This window comes from Pogonomyrmex barbatus, unplaced genomic scaffold (assembly GCF_055798465.1).
Source record: "Pogonomyrmex barbatus isolate J1 unplaced genomic scaffold, ASM5579846v1 scaffold18, whole genome shotgun sequence".
NCBI classification, from domain to species: Eukaryota; Metazoa; Arthropoda; class Insecta; order Hymenoptera; family Formicidae; genus Pogonomyrmex; species Pogonomyrmex barbatus.
This window is the reverse complement of record NW_028297114.1, coordinates 1,536,783-1,557,394: the sequence shown is the minus strand read 5'-3', so window position 1 is coordinate 1,557,394 and position 20,612 is coordinate 1,536,783. Positions and strand designations below refer to the sequence as shown.

General features: G+C 35.5%; 1 protein-coding gene across 6 annotated transcripts in view; it reads left to right on the top strand.

The window, feature by feature from the left end:
- The window catches only part of Nrx-1 (neurexin 1), a 222,029-nt gene that overhangs the window by 111,538 nt on the left and 89,879 nt on the right, over positions 1-20,612 (top strand). For all 6 annotated transcript variants that reach the window (XM_089074798.1, XM_089074801.1, XM_089074802.1 and 3 more), the window contains 3 exons: positions 4,863-5,006; positions 9,212-9,372; positions 18,428-18,454. In XM_089074798.1, the coding sequence (XP_088930924.1) occupies positions 4,863-5,006; positions 9,212-9,372; positions 18,428-18,454 (332 nt within the window). The remainder of the gene's footprint in view (positions 1-4,862; positions 5,007-9,211; positions 9,373-18,427; positions 18,455-20,612) is intronic.

Genomic DNA, 20,612 nt, shown 5'->3' with positions numbered 1-20,612 from the left:
GCGATAGTAAAAGGTTTTATTGTTTTAAGGGATTTCCGTGGGCTGCAATATTCCCTCTGCAGTCAGAAACACAGAAAGCCGAGTTCTGCAGTTATGTTTACGATGCGGGTTTACGATGTTAGATTTCTATATGAGTTGTAAGAGCGAAAGCGTTTTTTCGATTATAATTAAACTGCTAGTAAATAAATATGTTTATTAATATAAGTTTTGTTGAATAAAAAACAGATATTATAAAATTAATTAAATAAAATTAGCAGCGCAGAATTAAAAAGTTATAATTAATAATATATACATTTTTATATATGTTACAATTTTTGTAAAAATTTATTTAGTTTTAATTTTTATTTACAACATACTTAAGTATTTGTTAAATATTTGTAAAATCTCTAGTTTATGATTTTTGAACAACAAAATAAAATACATCTTATCATATTTTTTCAAAATTTTTTAATAGAATGTTACATTGACGGATTAAAGTTTATTAAAAAGAATTAAAAAGAAATTAAACAAAAAGAATTAACGTATTGTCAAATTTTGACAAACGTGATCTGTATAAGTAAAATATATTTTAAAATTCATTATAACTTTAACGGACATTCTGCTATCTAAATAACATTACAGTTATTGACAGTTAACTTTTTAATCTTGTTATACATTTATATTAAATTTCTGTCTCTTTTTTTCTCGCCGTTTATTCATCTCTCTCTCTCTCTCTCTCTCTCTCTCTCTCTCTCTCTCTCTCTCTCTTCGTTTATTAAATATTTTATTATGCATTTGCGTTGTGGTGAGGGATTGCAAATTACTTTCGTCGGAGGTGCTTCTCGTGCAGCAAACTGTTTGCGAGGATTAACTCGGCAATCCTTTAAATGCAGGGAGAATACCGACATAGAAAGATTCGAAAGTGCAGGAACTAAATAAATCGGACGACGTCCTTAGCACGCTTTTATCCGCGTGAGCCGTCGAGATTTATTAAACCTGCATATACTTCCGCATCCACTGCCTTAAGCTTAAGCTTCGATACGGTTTATTTTACTCCGGCCAGCAAGTTTCCTGAAATTCAAGCTAAACAAATGAGCTTTACCGCTGCTTTAAGAAAAACAGACGGTTTTCCTTTTAGACGTTGGTAGAATATTAAATTAAACTAATATAATGTTTGTCTTTAGTATCATGATAAGAGGTGTAATCTTTCAACGCAGTGTTAAACTATATATTGCTTAATGCATTTGATAAGGAAGAAGTTTTTTAAGAAGTTATTAATTTTAATAAAGACTACAACTACCAAACAGTAATGATAATAACGAAATTATAAATAAAATATAAAAGTATTAATAAAATAAAATATATAAATAAATGGATGTATTATAAAAATTATAAAAATTATAAAAATTATAAAATACACATGCAAAAATCATATTAAAGAGTCAAATATTGTTTAACTTACTTCTAAATCATTAATGCTTTTATTAATTATTTTCAATTTAATTAATATTCGATTATTAAATAATTATCATTTTAATATATAAAATTCACAACATGAATACGAAATTTAAAATGTTTTTGAATAAAATTTTAAATAACAATATTGTAATCGTTATAACATTAATACCTCGCAATGCATAGTCTGATATCGGCATTTTCCTGGTTATTTTTCTTTGCCAATGTTATCGAGTAAAGAAGAGATATTTCCGTCTTTCTCTCCTCAGATATTAATATTTTTACCAACGACGTAAACCATTAGACGCTACGAATATATTACTTCTTTTATTTTCTTTTTTCTCCCATCTTCTTTTCTTTTGTTACCTATTTTTTTTTATTTTCTCTAAAATCTATTTTTAAGACTAATTTTATCAAAAAAATATTTTTTCTCTCTTTTGTTTTCTAGTATTAACAGAAATTCAATACTTGGCAAACGAAAAAAAACTGATATGATAAATAAACTGTAGACTGATGAATGTAAAAAAGAATGAAAGAGACATTGAATGTTATCGCTGAAAAAATAATATCGAGTGAAAATGTACGCGATCATAATCATAAATAAGGGTTGTCATCACGAGATATTTATATCATACGTTTGCTTTCTTGTTATGACTTAGAAGAAGTTCATCGAACGAATATGCTGTGAGAGATTTGTTGATATATCACAAATTAAATAACTCTTTATATATTTTTTGAAAGAAAATTAATTGTAAATTAAATGAATAAAACTATAAATAATTATAGATAATTGAATGGCAGATGCATTTGAACCATTAGTTTCATAAAAATTGGTATTATTACATTAATAAGAGTAATAAAATATTTCTATCATTTATATTTTATCAACACAATAATAATAATAACAGTGTGCAAAATTTCTAGATATTTTTATAACTAATAAAAAGTAAATGAGAGTCATACGTATTCCGCGCACGGCCCGAATCGTTTAGTTGCAAGTCGTATCATGTTCCTTGTTTCACTCCTAGAAATTTAATTCTCGAAAAGACCGGGCGGATGCTTAACTCGCGAAGTAATTACGCGCGGCTGATGTTAATTATCCGACGCTTGCGTTATACGCGCGAGCACTCGAAATCGACCGATCGATTTAGTTGAGACGCCACGGAGTGCCAAATGATCCCCAATGGAGCAAAACCAACCCTGGCAACACCAATCTGCCGGATATCGCGTAATTATCTAAGCAAGATAATATGCGCGCGCGAGATGCCACGTTTTATGGTAATTATCTTTCATGGCCTCTGTTACTTTGCGAATAGACATTGTCTGTTTTCAGCGATTCTACGAGATGCTATTCTACGAGAGAATCTATAAAAAAATTTTTTCAACATTTTATAACTCTAAAATTATCGATACACCCAGAGATTTTTGTTAAAAAAAAAAAATTTTTTTAAATTAAATTTCAAGTAGTCGAAGAATTCAAATCCATATCAAATCCAATATTGCAATTATAAATAATAGAAAAATATAGATTCACCTTATATAAAATGTTATCCTATCCATTCACTTCGGAAGTGACGTTTCACGACCCTTTTTTCTGAATTAATGCTTTCTTGACTTGCATCTTTTATCGCGCATCGAAGAATTACATTGACAAAGTCCCGCATAAATCGTGGCTAAGTACGCCTTAGCGCATCCGATACACGCGCCTCCGCTAATCCGTATTAATCGCCAGCCATTCATTAGGAAGTCAGCAATGGGTGCCGCGTAATTCTGCACCTGGCGCACTCTCGCGATCAATCGCGCGCGTTTCCCTCTTACCATAAATCTTGCCGCTAAACTGTCGTTATACGCCCGCAGAAGACAATGACCAAGTAAGCTCAACGGTTGCTGAAGCATCCATTGTATCCTTGCAGGGCAGTCCGAAGAAATGCGCGGTGCTTCTCTTCGATCGAAAATGATCTACTTGGTGGATGAACTTTGATAAACTTTTAAGAAATGTCGTGCACGTGGAGGTTGAAAACACACATATTATTTAAATTCTAGGCATAAAATTCTAGCAAACAAGTCAAATTATTTGGAATAAACTATTTATTAATATTTTTTGTCGAACTTGTATAACCTGGACACTGAATGCGTGTTTTCCGCATTTGAGTCTTCTTCTTTCAGTCTCTTTTCTTAAATTAAGTGTCAAGATCGGCTCTAAATTAAAAGATATTATCTAAATTCTACGCATAAAATTCTAACAAACAGACTAAATTATTTAGAATAAGCTACTTATTAATATTTTGTCGAACTTTTATCAAATTAATTGAAAAACGTCGGTTGTTTTTGTATACTTTGGACATTGAATGCGTGTTTTGCGCTTTACTCATTTGAGCCCTTCTTTCAGCCTCTTTTCTCATTAAGTGTCAAGATCGGCTCGTACCGGATTCGTTATCATTCACGGGGCTGCAAACAAGTCTAGACGCCTCTTTATTCGCCTCGACGGCGAAACATTTAATCGGATTTCGCGATTCGCCTTCGTGAGAGACCGATCGCGCGCGGATGCACTCCCCGTTATTTTCCATCTTCCATTGTTATCGCGACGAAACAAAGGTAAGCGCGGTCGCGCAAAAAGGCCGTAGGATGAGCTTAATGACACTGGCATGTCGCCAAATCGCACCGCGGGGTCGAATCCACCGATTGAAATGTTCATTACCGCCGCAAATCATCTGGCCGATTCGCGTAAGGAAGAGCCGTCTGTACTACTATACTATATATATATCCACCACTTCGTATCTCTTTCAGCTCGCTCAACTGCGCCAGAAATGAATTGCCACGATAAATCCGTCCGCGTCGATTTTTCTCGAGAGTCGCTTCCAAGATGATGGGTTGGGGTTCTTGGCGCTTATTACTGTGATTCGCAAACTTACGAGAGAAGACTGAGAGATCTCGCTATTTAGCACGATCTTAGAAAGATACGAAAAATATTATCCCTCTCGCCTAATACTGTTTTAAAAGTATAGTCAGAATTAAATAATAAATATATTTATATTATATCTCTTCGTTGAAACAATGCTTCATTAACGATTGATTGTTCATATTAAGTTTATGTTTATTTTTCAATAAAATTGAAAATATTGTTTTAAAAATATTATTTAAAATTAAAATTAAAAATATTAATTGTATATATATATATATTTTTAAAACAATATTTTCAATTTTATTGAAATATATATATATATATATATAGATATTGTGCTTTATATTTTTATGAAGAAAAATTTAACATAGAAATATTTATATTTTTATGTTTTGATTGCATTCTTCAATAAAATTTTTTATTTTTTTATTTTCTAGTTTGTACTGATAATTCGCTGAGCAGGTCTATAACGAAAAGCACTACGGCGAATTGGTCGATTTATAGACTGGTGGATTTTTTGTTCCAGACAAAGCCCCCTCGGAAGCGTCCTTTAGAGGAACTGAGTATCTCACGATAGATTTGAGCAAAGGAGAACCGGTGCTCAGTACACAGGAATATGTAAGTCTCCAGTTCAGAACGAGACAGCCAAATGGACTTTTATTTTATTCCGGTAAGTACTTAGTCTATGTATGGTAAACAGTTTTCTTTGTCAATTATAATAACCTCCCTTTAAGTAGCACTTTTATTTCCACTTTTGAATTTAATTCCATTTCCGAATGCATTTGCGAGCGATAAAGAAAATACATCTCTGAAAATAACAAAAATAAATGGATGTGTTTGTTACACATCCATTTGTAGCTCATATATATAATTAATATAAAAGTATAGAAGAAGTATAGAAGAAGTATATGAAAAAAATATAGATTAATATATCTGTTAAATTTTTTATTCTGGAAACGATCGAGAAGCGCACGATTAATCGAAAATAATTCGGGAAGGTTTATAAAGGAGATTGATAAATGAAGTCGTATTCAATTAAGTATTAATGGATGACCGGATATTCTTTGAGGAAACGCATATAGACAATGGCACCGTCTTGGACAATGGTCGCATATTAAATCTTTACGATCTTCCTTCCTCATGACGACATTATAGCCAATTAGAACGTTTCAATGGTTTGGGTACCGGACGTACGGACAACCAAAGAAATTTTCTTTCTCTTTCTTTTTTTTTCTGATTCTACTTAACATCCTTTTCTTACTATCCTCTTTCTACTTCTTTTATTTTAAAACTATATTATATCGTCTTTTGTTTGACCTGTATTAATCTTGACTCTAAAAATATTTCGTTTAGGATTTCTGAAAAACAGAATAGTACGTTATCAGCATCGGAAACCGATCAAATTATTTCATTTACCTATTAACCTGCAAACTTTTATATCAACCTATATATCTTTATATCAACGATTATAGAAGTTCTAATTTTACGTGTAGCTCCAACATAATTTTGGGAATAGATGTATCATTAATCATTTAAAATAATAGCGGTAAAAATATATCTGAACTTTACGCTATAAGATCAATCTCTTTTTAATATTGAAGGAATCAATGATTTTAAATAATGAATGACCTATGTCTGATGAGCACAATTTTAGCTCAAAATTGAAATTATTTAGTTCTAGTAAAAATGCGTGTCGACTACGTTTAATCCACTTTTGTTTTATTAAATCGTAATTAGAAAACGGAGAGAGGGCGAACAAAGTCGAGGCAAAAGTTTGCTTCGTATATACCTTTGCATTTGGATCAGATTTTTAATTTATTGCGCCTTTATTATACCCATCTGGTATATTATGGCTTCTCCCCGGACGCACATGAACCCCCAGTTTATAGTATACTTACGTAATGAACGGTGGAATCAGCGTAGCCAAGATGGCAAGACTGCGCCATCCGCAGTAAAAGGAGGAGTTTGCACCTCCGGTTGCAGCGGCAACTCGAAACCTATATACCGGAGCCGCAATGCCGTACCACATACACTCACATATGCGCTCACACAGCCGCGTTTCCCATATCCGCACACGTGCACACGTAGACGCATACGTAGCATTTGTTACTCTCCCCTCCGCATCTCCGCAGCGCGCTCACGCCAGGTTGCTCATTTGTTCCCGAGATAAGCTATAATACAACCGCGCATTTGAATTGCAACGTATTTCCGAGGGGCATAATAATCGTCACGCCACGCAATTTTCATTCTTACAAATCGCAGGTGTCGTCGCGGGAATTCCCTCGCAAAGCGACGTACGTAACAATTCCCTTCGAGAATTCAATCCGGATTCGTCTGACCATCTTCGTTTTTTACTACTTGCGCTTTCTATTTCCGATCTCGATTCGCTCGCACTCGCCGAGCCGCAACTTTTTTTTTTACTTTCCCTACTTTTATATATTTATTTATTTTTTTTTCCCCTTTGTAAATTAAATATTCTATTGAAGTTTCTTTAACTTTCATCAACTTAAAAAATTAATCAAAATAAATTAAATTTGCAGCGGAATTGTTTCGCACAACTCACTTTCTAAATAGCTACACCCGCAACACGGTTACGCAAAGATATTTCTGGAATATAATGAGATTCGCGCGAATAATTTGCGTTTAGGGGATAATTAGGCAACGAAGTAACGAACAAACAAAACGAATTTCGTGGTATGTGCAAACGCGAACGCGTATTGATGAGCGACGATTATTATTTTTAGTTCTAGAAATTTTGTTTGCGTTTTCAGTGATTAAATTAATATTCAGTAGCGTAGCGCGCGAGGCGTTTGGGGAAATGGGTCACCCGCGGGAACGTTCCGACCAGGGATGTAATCATAACGGAAACGCGTAGAAGCGCTCTCTCTCTCTCGCTCTCTCGCCGATTTCTCGCCGCGCATCCGCCACGCGGGCGCTATCTCCGCAGCGCGTAATGCGTGTTATCGCGTTTGTTTTCCCGATAGCGATCCGCGATGCGCAAATAAACGAACTCGCGACCACGCGAACGAGAGAGCGCGATATGTAACGCGCGTGATGCACTTAGGCGCATGCTAATGCGTCGCGCCGGCAGCAATTAAGCCCGAAGTACTGTCTGCATCTTTTATACGGTCGAGTCCTCGGCTGCCCGCGGGCATAATTAATATGCGGTCGCGGCGGCCCGATTTTAAAGCGACTGCGGCGATAACCGACGTGGTGGGCGGTTTGCGAGATTCACGAGCGTAAACGACACATCCGCGCCCGCTTGCGCCTTCCGCCGATGCGCCCTAAGCGTCCCTCCTAGCGATGACAGAAATTATGATCTCTATTCCGTAGAACACGTGCCAGTGCTCCTTACATTCTTGCGTTTTTATTATTCGCTACGCACACCGAGAGTAAATCAGAAAGAATGCTTGAAAGCTTGAGAATTTTTTTCCTTTAAATTTTGTAAATTTAATAAAATGCAAGGGAAGAAAGCTTGAGAAAAATAAACTGCGGTAACATGAGGATATTTATTAAGCACAAACGCACACATACGAAACTACGCACTAAGAGAAATTTTCATAAATAATTTTACTAAAACAAACGTTTTATTTCTAGCGAATAGTATACAATGGATAAACGTGGATAAATTATGAATAATTAAATTTCGTATATAATTTAAAAGGAAAACACACTTAGAAGTATAACTATAATGAAATTTGCTCTAATCTTTTGTTTATAATTCTTTTATATTGGGTGGATAAAAAATGATTATTTATAGACAAATGTGGATAACAAACAAATTATGGATAATGAAATACTAATTTTGTAAAAATTCGTATTTGAGAGTGCCAATATCACAAACCTGTAACCATTCCCAAATACGAATTTTTATAAAATTAGTATCCCGTTTGATTGTCCACAATTTGTCCACGTTTGTTCGATAAATAATAATTTTTATCCATTCAGCAAAAAAGAATTATAAGTAAACAAAAAATGAGAAGAAATTGCACATGCTTTAATTATTTAAATTTGCTGTAATTTTTTTATTCGTTTACAATTCTTTTTCGTTTTGAGTGGACACAAAATAATTATTTTATATACTAAATCTCTCATCCTTTGAATTCTCATTTGGATTCCGATTTTTTTTTCTTAAAAGACGATTGCTTTTACCGCATCGAAAAAGATACATTCTCAAGTACTCGAAATTATATTTGATGTGAATTATATAAAAATTCTCCGTGATATTAATCGCGTTAATTTTTAATCGCAAAAATATACTATCTATCAGCAGAATCGTCGTAATCCTCTAACTTGTTATAAGTATGACATAATCCAGGAGGATTTCCTGGAGAGCCTAGCACGGTAATTATTAACGACGATCGCCGAACGTTTTAACCGATCATGCGGATACTAAGTGCCCCGAAACTAATTGTTAAGCGGTCGTAATCAATTTATACGCGTCGGATCGTGCTATAATCCGGCGGGCGAGCTCGACGAAAAATGGAGCGAGCGAGAGAAATCGATGGCGCGATGTCGCCGCGAGGATTAAAAAGTTGCGTCGGAATCTACCTAGTGCACCGCTGCCGATTTTTTTTTTTTTCAGGCAATGCGTGCGACGTGACGTTAACGCGTCAAAAGGGATCGCGCTCAATGGACGGTAATGTCGCGTCAACACAGACGCAACTTTAAAATGTCCGTGACGGACCGAGAGGCTGCGAGCGTTTTCCGTTTTCGACGTTCTCACATCAGTCGCTGTCACAATTAATTCAGTGGCATTATTTGTCCCTTGAAAAGAGCGAGATAAAAGTTTATGCGCCGTGCGATATTTATTAAGCGCGTACGCGCACTCACGGCACTCACCGTGACTTCATTAATCCCGCTTTTTAATTACAGGAGAGGGCGATGATTATCTCATCATATCGCTGAGAGACGGAGGTGCCGCGGTCGGGATGACCCTGGCCAAAGGGAGATTGGATCTGCACATAAAACCAGCCAGGGTGCGGTTCGACGATCATCAATGGCACAAAATCGTCGTCCACCGAAAGGTTCAAGAGGTAAGACCGTTATTATTTTATTCGTCAAATAATCCCCAACGCGTGAATTAAAATACGACGCGGGCAAATGTAGGGTCAAAAATAGAATTTGAATATAAAATTCAGAGATTGATTAATCGTAGAGGAATGAACGCTATCTCAATTTTATATAAATGATTAATTGATATGTTTAAGTCGGATATATATCCAGGTCGCGTTAGTCTTTTAAATGTCTAATTTTAATGAGCGGAAGATGGAAAATCCATTATAGTACGGACGTTGAAGGTGTTAAATTTTCACACTGTCGCGATTCAAATGGATCGGCGAACGGACGTGAGAGCAATTTCGTTAATGTCATGGATATACAGTGGCATTCATTGCGCATTACACGCAGTAGAATAGATAACGCAATTATTTGCGCGCTACCATCGTGGATTCCGTAAACTGCGGAATGACATGAGTTTATCAGTTTATTGCCACGAAATATTGGCACCCCTTGTCGAATTGTAACACACACTGCGGATCAACCGCGATAATTACAGTGAGAGCTAATATTTGTTTTGGAATCTGTTAATCTCGCAATGGATTGTTAATGAAAGACATTGTTTCGTTTATCCATGCGCCTTGTTTCACCGAGGCACAAATAAGTTTTATTTAAATATTCACAAAAATTAAAATTTGTAAAAGTGGCTTGAACGTTCGAATAGGGAAAGTTCTAAACTGATCGATATTGATAAAAGCGACTATTATAGATACGCTTCACTGTACCAGTTGTGTATAGAGTAGCTCGGACAATCTCGCGAAAATAGCGTCACTTAGCCAAAACGCATTAAAGTACATGGTGAAAGCTTTGAATTTATCTCATTCCCATTCAATGGCTATCATCTCCGCCATTTTGGCCGCTTAAAATGTATGTTAACTGGAAGCGCGATTGATCGCGGATATATAGCATTTGATATATAGCGTTTTTTATCAAGCGCATTTCCTTTGCGAATTTGTGAATTCTGAAAGCTCCGAAGATTCCAATTCCCGAAAGCCCTTTATTCTCAATCGTCCATAATTTAAAAGCTATGGGCGCCTTGTTGACATTTCTGCAAAGAAGAAATCGATTTAAAATCGCTTAAAGAATTCTGCATTCGAAGGAAGTGCGCTCCAACGGCAAACACATGGGATCTTCTAGAGGCTTATCTATTTCTGACCAACCATTCGTTATCTTACATCAGGAACGGAATGCGCCATTTCGCCCTGTGTACGGTCACAATTTAAGGGCTGCGGATGTGCAGCGTGTCGAGAATTAGGTCGAGAATAGCGTATAGTCCGACTAATGTCCGCCGCTGCTTTGGATAATTTTCCTGAGCACACGTTGTTCGTTTGAGTCACTTCCGCAGCTTAGGTAAACGAGGAATCGATTCCTCAAGCATGTGTGTTGCCAAAGAATCGTCCTCCGCGCTGTAGCTAGATCAGAAAAATATATATATTCAGCCCTGCAACATAAAGATTTTTATATTTTTTTCCCAAGCAAATATATAGTTTTAATATGATTACAACATTGTAATAAAGCGTAGATTTGAGCACAACGTAAACAATACCCAAGTGAAACAAAAAAAAATTATATAAAAGTTAAGATAACGATAAAATGATTGCAAACACTCATTTTTTTTATTTCGATGATGAAAAATTGATGAAATTATGATTGTGAAACTTAGCATACTACTTTAAATATTTTGCAATAATATATACCTCGATTATTTTTCACATTCATAATTATGTGTTAATATTTAAATTTTATAATATATATATATATGTGTAAGATGTTTCTTTTAAAAAAATCACTACAATGAAAATATAATTTTTTATCGCTCGAGTATAATATTCCGAACAGAGTATTTTTTTTTTTCAAATAAATGATTTATAATATATATGTATGTGTTTAAGATATTATTAATGACAGAAAAGATTAATATAACAAACAATGTTCTATTGATCATGATTGCAAAAAGTGTTATTTAAAAATAACAGAAATATGGCTAAGATTTTGTTGCATTATTAGTAATTAATTTGTAAAGAACGAAGAAAATGAATGCTTTATATGGATTTATCATCAAAGAATTTTTTTTTCCTGCTGGACATGAGCTTTTCTCAATTTATCTAAGGTCTTAAAGGATTTTAGCCATTGCTTTATCACGCTGGCTAGTGCGGATTGATAAGGGAATGTCATCAATTGTCTTTTTAATTAATTTGCTTGGATGATATGCGCAACAGGGCAAGATACTCTCGGTAATTATCATTGCCTTCCGATCGGATAAAATTGTTTTTATTTTTGTTATTTGATGCGACCGAAATTGAACTCGAATCGTTAGCATGGAGAGCAGACGCACAACTCTCTACGCCACTATGGATTATATGTTAATTATTATTAATATATAAAGCACTTTTTCGGCGAAAATTATTAAAAGATTACGATACAGTCACGAAAAATTCAAATTGCTACTCGCTAAAAATATGAAATAATATCACCTTCATTTTTCAATGCTATCGTTTTGATATCATTTTGATGTCATTCTGATCTTTGATTTTTTATTCTACTTGGGTATGTATCGTCAGGCATTTGAAACTGAATTCAAAGGTTAAAAGTAGAACTTGTTTTTTTTTTTTTTTGACGAATCTGGCTCATATTTGCGATAAACCCGCGATAAGCTCGCAAGAAATCCGTAAAGAATTTCATATGATCCTATCGTCTTGACTTTAATCGACTCTATTGTTGAATAATGTTAATAAGAAATTAATCGATATCTTAATCATAAGCAATCACGAAGGTATATATGACATTTATGCCGCGTTTAAGGGCATTTATTATTTATTATCGCGCTCTAGTTATCTCTACTTACGCGATGAGTGGCGTTTCGATATGCGTTACACACGCACATATGCGCGATCCATGCAACGGTTCCCATCGCGTTACAAAGCGCATGTTTGCGACATATCTCGGGCGCGGTTCAAAGCGCCCAGGTAATCGTGCTCATTTTCAATAGCAGAGGATAAATACTAAATTGCGAAAAACAAGGTACGAAGGTATATCGGCGGCGCATTTTGATTATTTCCCGGGTTTTCGTTTTACGATGCACATTTACGACGAAGCATTACGAAGCACGTGGTCTCGTTAGAAAAGGGGGAAAAAAAAAAAAATACGGCACCCGCCGTTTATCGGGTAAAGCACGCACGACGCGTGCTTTTTCTTCGATATTATATGCCGGCTTCGTGGAAAGTGTTGACCTGGTTATAGATGACCAACATGATCATCTATAACCACTCTGGAATTAATAATAATGACAGGTACGCCGTGCAGCGAGAGCCATCCAGCTAAAATCACTGTGAGAAACTGAAAAAAAAAACTCACATCGCGCTTTTAATAGAGGCCAGAGCTTTGCGGGCAGGGGATGGAAAAAAGTATGCATTCAGCGAGATTAGTCGTTGCTCCAAACGAGAGCTTTCTCTCGTGCGACACTCTTCAACCTTTTTATTCTACGAGCGACGTGACTACGCGTTTTCTGCACGCGTTCAAAGAGGGCTTCTCTCGTTCGCTCTTGAACATTGTCCTTCCGACCGGTTACTATCACGATACGTGTAAAGGTTAATGCCGTCAGGAGGAAAGAAGAGGGAAGGACAAGGGAGTAGGAAAAGAGATTGGGTGTCTAGACACCCCTACCCTCCAGTTAGTCTTGAGCCCTCGGGGTGAGAGCTGCAAGGATCGACTTGCAGCGTGGATTGCCTATTACGTTTCTCCCGCGAGCGTTTACACCCCCTATGTGTTGCACACACGGACACCATTATCTCCCCAATGGCTTAATCGTGCGGTTACCACGAGCATTTCGACGATATATATTACACGTACATTATAGATGAATGTATTTTTTTGTGTTCTGTAAAGTTAATGAACATTTTAGCTTATTATAAGAGAAGAGTGAAATTTAATTATTCATAAAATACTAAACAATTTCTAATGAGTTGGAAATAATTAAAAGTGTAATTAAAAGGAAAGAGGCATTTATTTAACCTTCTCGTAGCTACTTTCTTCTCTAAATGTTTAAATTCTGCTAATCAAAAAGTTTTTGGAATTTTTAGAATCACTTATATTTCTTGAAGTACCTCTCTCTCTCTCTCTCTCTTCTTCTCTTTTCTTTCTTTTTTCTTCAATTCTCAATAAATGCAAGAAACTTTGTACAGTATAGAAGTTAATTTTCACATTTGTTCAACTGAAAATTTTCAATGCTAATAAACGTTTTATTCTTGTACTTGTTAAAATACGAAGCAAAAAATTTGTGCGCTACCATCATATTCTATATTCAATTAATTATATTCAATTAATTTATATGTAGTTTGGCCTTTGTTAAATACTCTACTAGTTCCATTTGATAATGAAAAAAAAAATGGTTAACTCGAGTATAAATTTTTATTTTTTTTTTGTGGTGAAATCTTTTATGTAAAGGTTTTAACATGTCGTGAATTCGAGTCACGTTACGGAATCGAACAAGTTGTCGGACTATTTTTCATACTCGTTCAGGAATGCCTCGAACCCGGAAATGCAGAGGAAACTGAAATCGAGTTGGCTGACGTTACGATGACACGCACGAGTGCACTTAACGCACGACACTTCGCGGTAACGTTCGTTAGTATCGACCAACATGAATACTCTGATGACGTTCCGCATGTAAACTTCTGAGATTTCAATCGATTACGTTTCCCTCGAGCGCCATAAATTAAGCCCTTAAATGCAATCACTCGACTTCCAACTCCGAGATAAGTTTTATCTGCTAATCACGTAGGTTTTATTAAATTTAAGATAATGCATCGCTGTAATTCGCGGACTGCAATAAAATAAAAAAAACAAAAACATAATATTGTCCATAATAATAAATTAAACGCTTTATATTTGTTATTATTAATTATAGCTAATTGTATATTACAATCATAAGCACACATTTACATTATCATATTACTTATCTGCAATTACTTTATTTGCGTGTAAATAAAACTGATAAAGATCTAAAAATAAATTAAAAGTCGATGTATTATAGTTAAATAAACTGTACATATATGTATTTCAATCATCAAGAATCGTATTTTCCAACATATTTTCCGAGAAATATATCGGAGTGAAAAATAAAATCCTGCCTGGCAGCCTCGAGCTCGAGGGATGCCTTAAAATGAACAGGGAAAACTCGCGCGTAGTCGATTCGAAGATCCTCAAAGGGCGAAGCCCTGCCACGATTGCGCGCGCTTCGCCCGAGAGATTCAGCCGATCTCTGACAGAAAGATTTAACACCGTATCACCTCGGAGTTCCATTCGCCGCGCTCGGTGCATACCTATGAGGGCACCTCGTTCGTTTGCCGCGTTCCTCCTCGCAACGAATTCTCCCCGCTTTCACACGCGCGAGCGAGTGCGGGGTGACGGAGGGTGTGGATCGCGTCTCATCCTTCGCATGTCACTGGATCACTAGGTGTCCCTCAGACATGAGTGCTTTCATTCCTCGTTGCCGCACCTACGCTTTTTCGTGACGACAGGATCGCGCATAGATCGGAAAGCTCACCCCTGCATTTTCGAATGCGAAAGGGTGTCTCTCAGGTGTCATTTTATTTGACGTGTAGAATTAATACTTTTTTTATTGCGATTTTAACGAAATGCTTTTTGACCTCAAATTTGCTCATTGATCCATACACTATTGCAAATTTTATAACTCAAATAACGATCGTTTTTATATATATATATATATATATATATATATATATATAAAACATGATATAAATAAAACCTACTACAATCGACGACTTTCTAATTATGTTTTTGTGAAGTTTTATAAATATTCCACTTTATCAATTGCACATCTTTATTATTCGGTATTCTTAAAATACAGGAAATATTAAAATATTAAATTCACGTTACTAAATTAATGCTAAAATATTAATATCGAAAATACATTAAAAATTAGGAAAATACGATAAATAATAATTTGCTCGATGTCTTTATTGAAGAAAAATCGATTCTAAACTGGCAGAAAAAATATAATTGTAAGGATATCAGGTCTTTTCATACACTCTATAAATTAAAGTTAAATTAAAAACTTTTGACAAAGACGTATGCACAACTTTGAAGCTAAGAAAAAAATGAACTAGCAATTTCTTTTGAAAGAAAACTTTCCTACTGCATCTTCCTGAGTCATCCAGTACGCGACTCGAACGAAGAGATTCGGGGTCACATATATTCTACTATAAATCAAGATTTCAATTCGTCGCCTGCCGGATCGAACTTATGTGCATCGATAGCGCCTCGCTTCTCTTGTCACGCCCGGCTTTCACGACGTGGAGACTTCGGGAATTTACTATCGAAGTATGCCATCTACGATACATTTGTTGACACGATCGATTCCTGTTGAAGGAGGAAACACAGAGAATGCCCGTGTAATAATGCCCATTGAACGTGAGAAAATTTGCGCGATGAGATTAAAACGTATTTATGTGCGTGCAAATGGGTAAAAGGCACGACAAAGATGTGAATGATAATTGGGAAAGGTATGAAGAATTTTCATGGGAAATTACGATAAGCAACATACGAAATACGCCTTAATTCCCAGCGGAAAATGCATCATTCATAGATATACTCACTCGGATTGTGACGTCATTCTACTCGGATTGTATTAGAATTTTATTTCAAATATTTAAAAGTCTACATTTTCTTAACAGAATAATGATCCGATTTATAGATAAACGTTTCAACGTATAACATTCCAAATCGGAGCTTCGAAGAAACGAATACGATTTGTTAGTCCAACGTTTGTGAAATATCCGGAGAGAGATCATCGCGAATTACGACGGAATAGAAGGATCTACGATCCTTCGTTTGCGGAATGTTTGAAGTACGCGATCTAAATCCGCGGCATTAAATCATTCTCGCAAGTAAGAGAGGCTTGCAACGTGTTCGAGCGGTTTTCCGGGAAACGTTTAATTCGTTACGTATGACTCAGCTGCACAAACATTAGCTTAACCGAAAGAGAGTCCGGAATGCCGGAGCTTTTCTTTGATATGCCACTGGTGCAAAGTAGTCCTTAAATTCACGACGCACGATGGAATTCCCGCGAAAGACCTCCCGATGGGTCTTCGCGCAACGTCAATTTCATGTAAAGCCACATTCATTGTCGCATTGATGGGAATTTAATATCAAAGCGTCGTCGTAAATAATAAATTATTGTTTTTTTATTTGACGAATTGTATTTAGGCGATATATCGTAATTATAAAGTGAAATGTCGTAGATCAAAAATAAAAGCGATTCTTTGAAGTATCTCTTTTATATTTTATTCCGACATGTTCTGACATAAATTATGAAATGCCTCATGCAGTATTGACTTTTCATTATTCGTAAATTTGCCCAACTCTGTAACTCATGCAGACACAGAAGCGTTAAGCTTTACGGGATAAAGCTTATCGAGCTCGTCGTAATCCCTTTGTTCCCTATTTTTAATCGGCAATGTACTCAACTACTGGGGAAATCTCATCGAGTATTACTCGCTTGTGCCCAAGGGCGATCTAAATCGAAAGCCAATTAAGCAGATAACTGATCAAAGGCAAACAATAAGCATATCGACCTGGCTACCGAGATATTAACATAATGCCAAATCAGGAACCATTCGTACATAGGGTCGACTACAAGCCTCCGGAAACTGTTTACTCCGCCATAACGATATAATCCTCAAATTAGCTGTAATATATTAGATTTAGCATTATAACGATTACATGAAATTATATTCGCGCGTATACTCTTATATGATATTATTGTATTTGTTATTTATTTTGATAACACATTATCCCAGTCTATTACTTAATTGCAACACAGTCTGCGTTAATATTGTAATAAATGCAATAATGAATAGAATATATATTTGCACATACGCGAAATGTACAGATATTTATATTTATTTATTAAATATAAAACATATAGGAATATATATATATAGATGAACTAAATTCAACAAAAAAAATTAAAGATTAAAGGTTAATCGAATATAAAGCTATTTAAGTTCTTAATTGTATTTGAGAGATACTATGTATGTGTATAATTGTCAAATGATGAAAAAAGTCGAGAAAAATCGCTTGATTCGCGACTCATCGGGAAGTTTGCACGCGGTAATCATCACGAGAGGAGACACGCGTGTTCCTGCTTTTCGCAATCGTTTCGCAACGAGCAAAGGCGAGGTCTCGCTTCGTAATTAGCTTTCTCTTTCTGGCTGTTGCCCTTTCCTCAGTCGTTTAATCGCCGCGTGATCAAAGGAATGCCTTAATAAAACCCGCATACAGCCACAGGGTCGTCAAATCACCCGCGTTTAGAAAGCAAATGCCCTTTGTGTCACACGCACGTTCGAACTATATCGATGACGGGAAATTTTACGGACGAAATCTTGCAGTTCTTTAATCGCTCATCTATATAAAAGCGATCAGAAGAATTTTAATCTTGATCGTAAATTCGCTGGAAGGATGCAACGAACGGAAAAAAGGATGAAATTGAAAACGAAAAGAATAGTTTTCCAAACTATTTATCTCTCGTAGCTATTTTTTTTTTTTTTTTTTTTTGAGCTAAAGTAGTTTTTAAACGTTGCGCTTAAATAGCGATCTCATATTATCGTGTAAAGGATAGTAAGGTAATTAAAATCCTAATAAACTGCAAGAGATTTAAATTCCGAATTTGATTTATTTTCGTTGCTTCAAACTGCGTCAGTCTGCCTCGCGAGGAAATGAAAATCGTTGAAGTTTCTACGAATACGTAAAATACGTAAAACGTTTGCGTTTTTCTTGAGCGACGCGCGGCACATATAGTCATTCTCGCATGAAAAAAATTCTTATGATAATCCAGAGGAAAAGTTTCTGCTTGACGTTGAATAGCTCGCGAGCTCTCGCGGCGATCAGCTTCCGAAAGCTTTCGCACGTTGGACAACTTTTGAATTTCAATTGCCGGCGTCGCTCGGAAATGCGTAAAATGTACCACCGTCCTTCTCTGTACTGATTGCACATTTATGCTTTCTGTTTCAGATTTCTGCAATAACCAGCTTTTGCAGGGTGAGTACATGATTTTTATTGCATTGCCTATTGTACATGCATAGCTTTGACGCGTCCGATCTATTGTTCTGAAAGTGATGCAAATATCGCGCAAAATAGTACGCAAAAGAATATTACGGTCGTTCCAGGTGAATTATATATATTTGATCAGTTAATCACGATTATTCTCTATGTATCTTTTTTATGAAGCTTTGTTTCGCTAATTAATATTACTTTTGTATTTAACGAAACAACAAATTTATTTTATATCAATTTGATTCGATATTTGTTCGTAATTCCCATATGTTTTATCTTCGATAATACGCATCGATATTAAATTTGCGGAAAAGTTACGGCATTATTTCGAGATTCTACTCGGGGAATTTGTTTAATCAAGGACGCTCTGTCGAAATCTTCTTCATTTTAAATCGTATTAAATATGAGGCTTGATTAAATCTCCTTTTGCCATTTATTCTTGTCGCTGTCGAACCTCTCGAACGAGGGGCGCGAAGTTGCTTGCATCTCGGAGAAATGTCAAGGCATTTTTAACAAGAGTTCAGTCATCCATCTGTTTAGATCCTCCGGCCACGTCCTCTTATTGCTCCACTCATGTCCTAGCGGGACACCCAGGTGATCTCCAGATCTTCATTCGAGTCTCGTCCTTTCGCCTACGTGAGCGTCGTTGTCTCGCCCGCTGTGCTTCCGGGCGGAAGGAATCCCGTGTGAATTTTTTATTGAAAGTATTTCCACGGGAGTGGCATACAGAAATAAGTTGACAAATGTTCCCGCATTATTTATCCAAGCTCAATGCCACTAAAATACGCGGAGGGCTTTTAGTTTATAAATGATGTTATGCCGCGGAGAGAAAATTCCTACATTTTAATTTGACTGACGAACAATGAATAAATGGCACATTTCTTCGAAACTGCTTCCGCACGCATTTATGAAAGTTGTAAATTATAATTATAAAATAATGATCTGTCTTTCTCCATTTTGATTTTAATTTAGCTTTTGAACGAGAAAGAAAAATTCTCCACAAGAATAGTTTTAATTTTATAAAGTAATAGAAACATTTTATAAAAACGTTACAATTAAAACATTGATATACGTATATTCTTATCTTTTATTTTAAAGTTAATAATAAATATAATATAATTAATGTAACGTAAAAGATTATAAATTTTCAATAAATTAAATTAATTTAGGAAAATACATATTTTATACGATAATTTAACTGGATGGTCAAAAATAATTTTCTACATTTTATATTCTCATGGTACTGATATTATGACTGTTGAGATAAGAAGCAAATTATCTCATACATTATGAGTGAAATAATATTTCAATAAACGAATGAATTTTCCATCGCCTGTCCGTCTCAAAGAAATATACCGACGATTTCGAGGAGACGGCGAAAAAAGTTGCAGCTGATGCATCTCGCCTGCACTTGACTGCTTTCAAGCGGGAGTCGGAAAAAGATTCTGAAATGCAAATGGGCGCGAAACCGATCGATTGCATAATTTACGGTGCAGCCCGCGAGCTGAAAATACTGACGTTATCACGAATTTCTTGTCACGTAAACGTAAATTACTTCTTTTACTTATCGCTGACAATTTTCCATTAGCTAAATACGAGTATTTTTACGTTATACGATTTTTTTCTAATGAGATATCATTATGTTAAAAATTAATAATCTCATTAAAATTATGAAAATTATGAAGTAAAATGACATACATAACATGAAACAGCATTTTCAATTTTTAAAAGATATTTTCTTTCAAACAATTTATAAGTAGTTCTCATTATGATATTTGTTTGGATATGTAAAATACAGATAGAAATCGTTACGTTATAAAAGATTTTGTCTTCTTTAACATTATATTTTATGTCAGATTGACGTTATCACTGTAAAAAAGCAAGGATAAATCATTCATAATGCAAGGAGCAAGGAGATCTAGCATTGATACTGCCTTTTTCTTCCCTAGTGAGTATGCGCGTAGAAGTTTTCACATTTCCCGTCTTTTCACCTCGATGTTTGAGTCGGAACCACTCTTAAGACTCTCGCGATGCTCCAGTAAATTCGATGATGACGTTTCTCCGGTTTTCCCCGGTTTCCCGCGAATCTCTTTCCTTGTTTTTCACTCATTCCGCATGCAACCTTTCAGAGTGTCGGGTATAA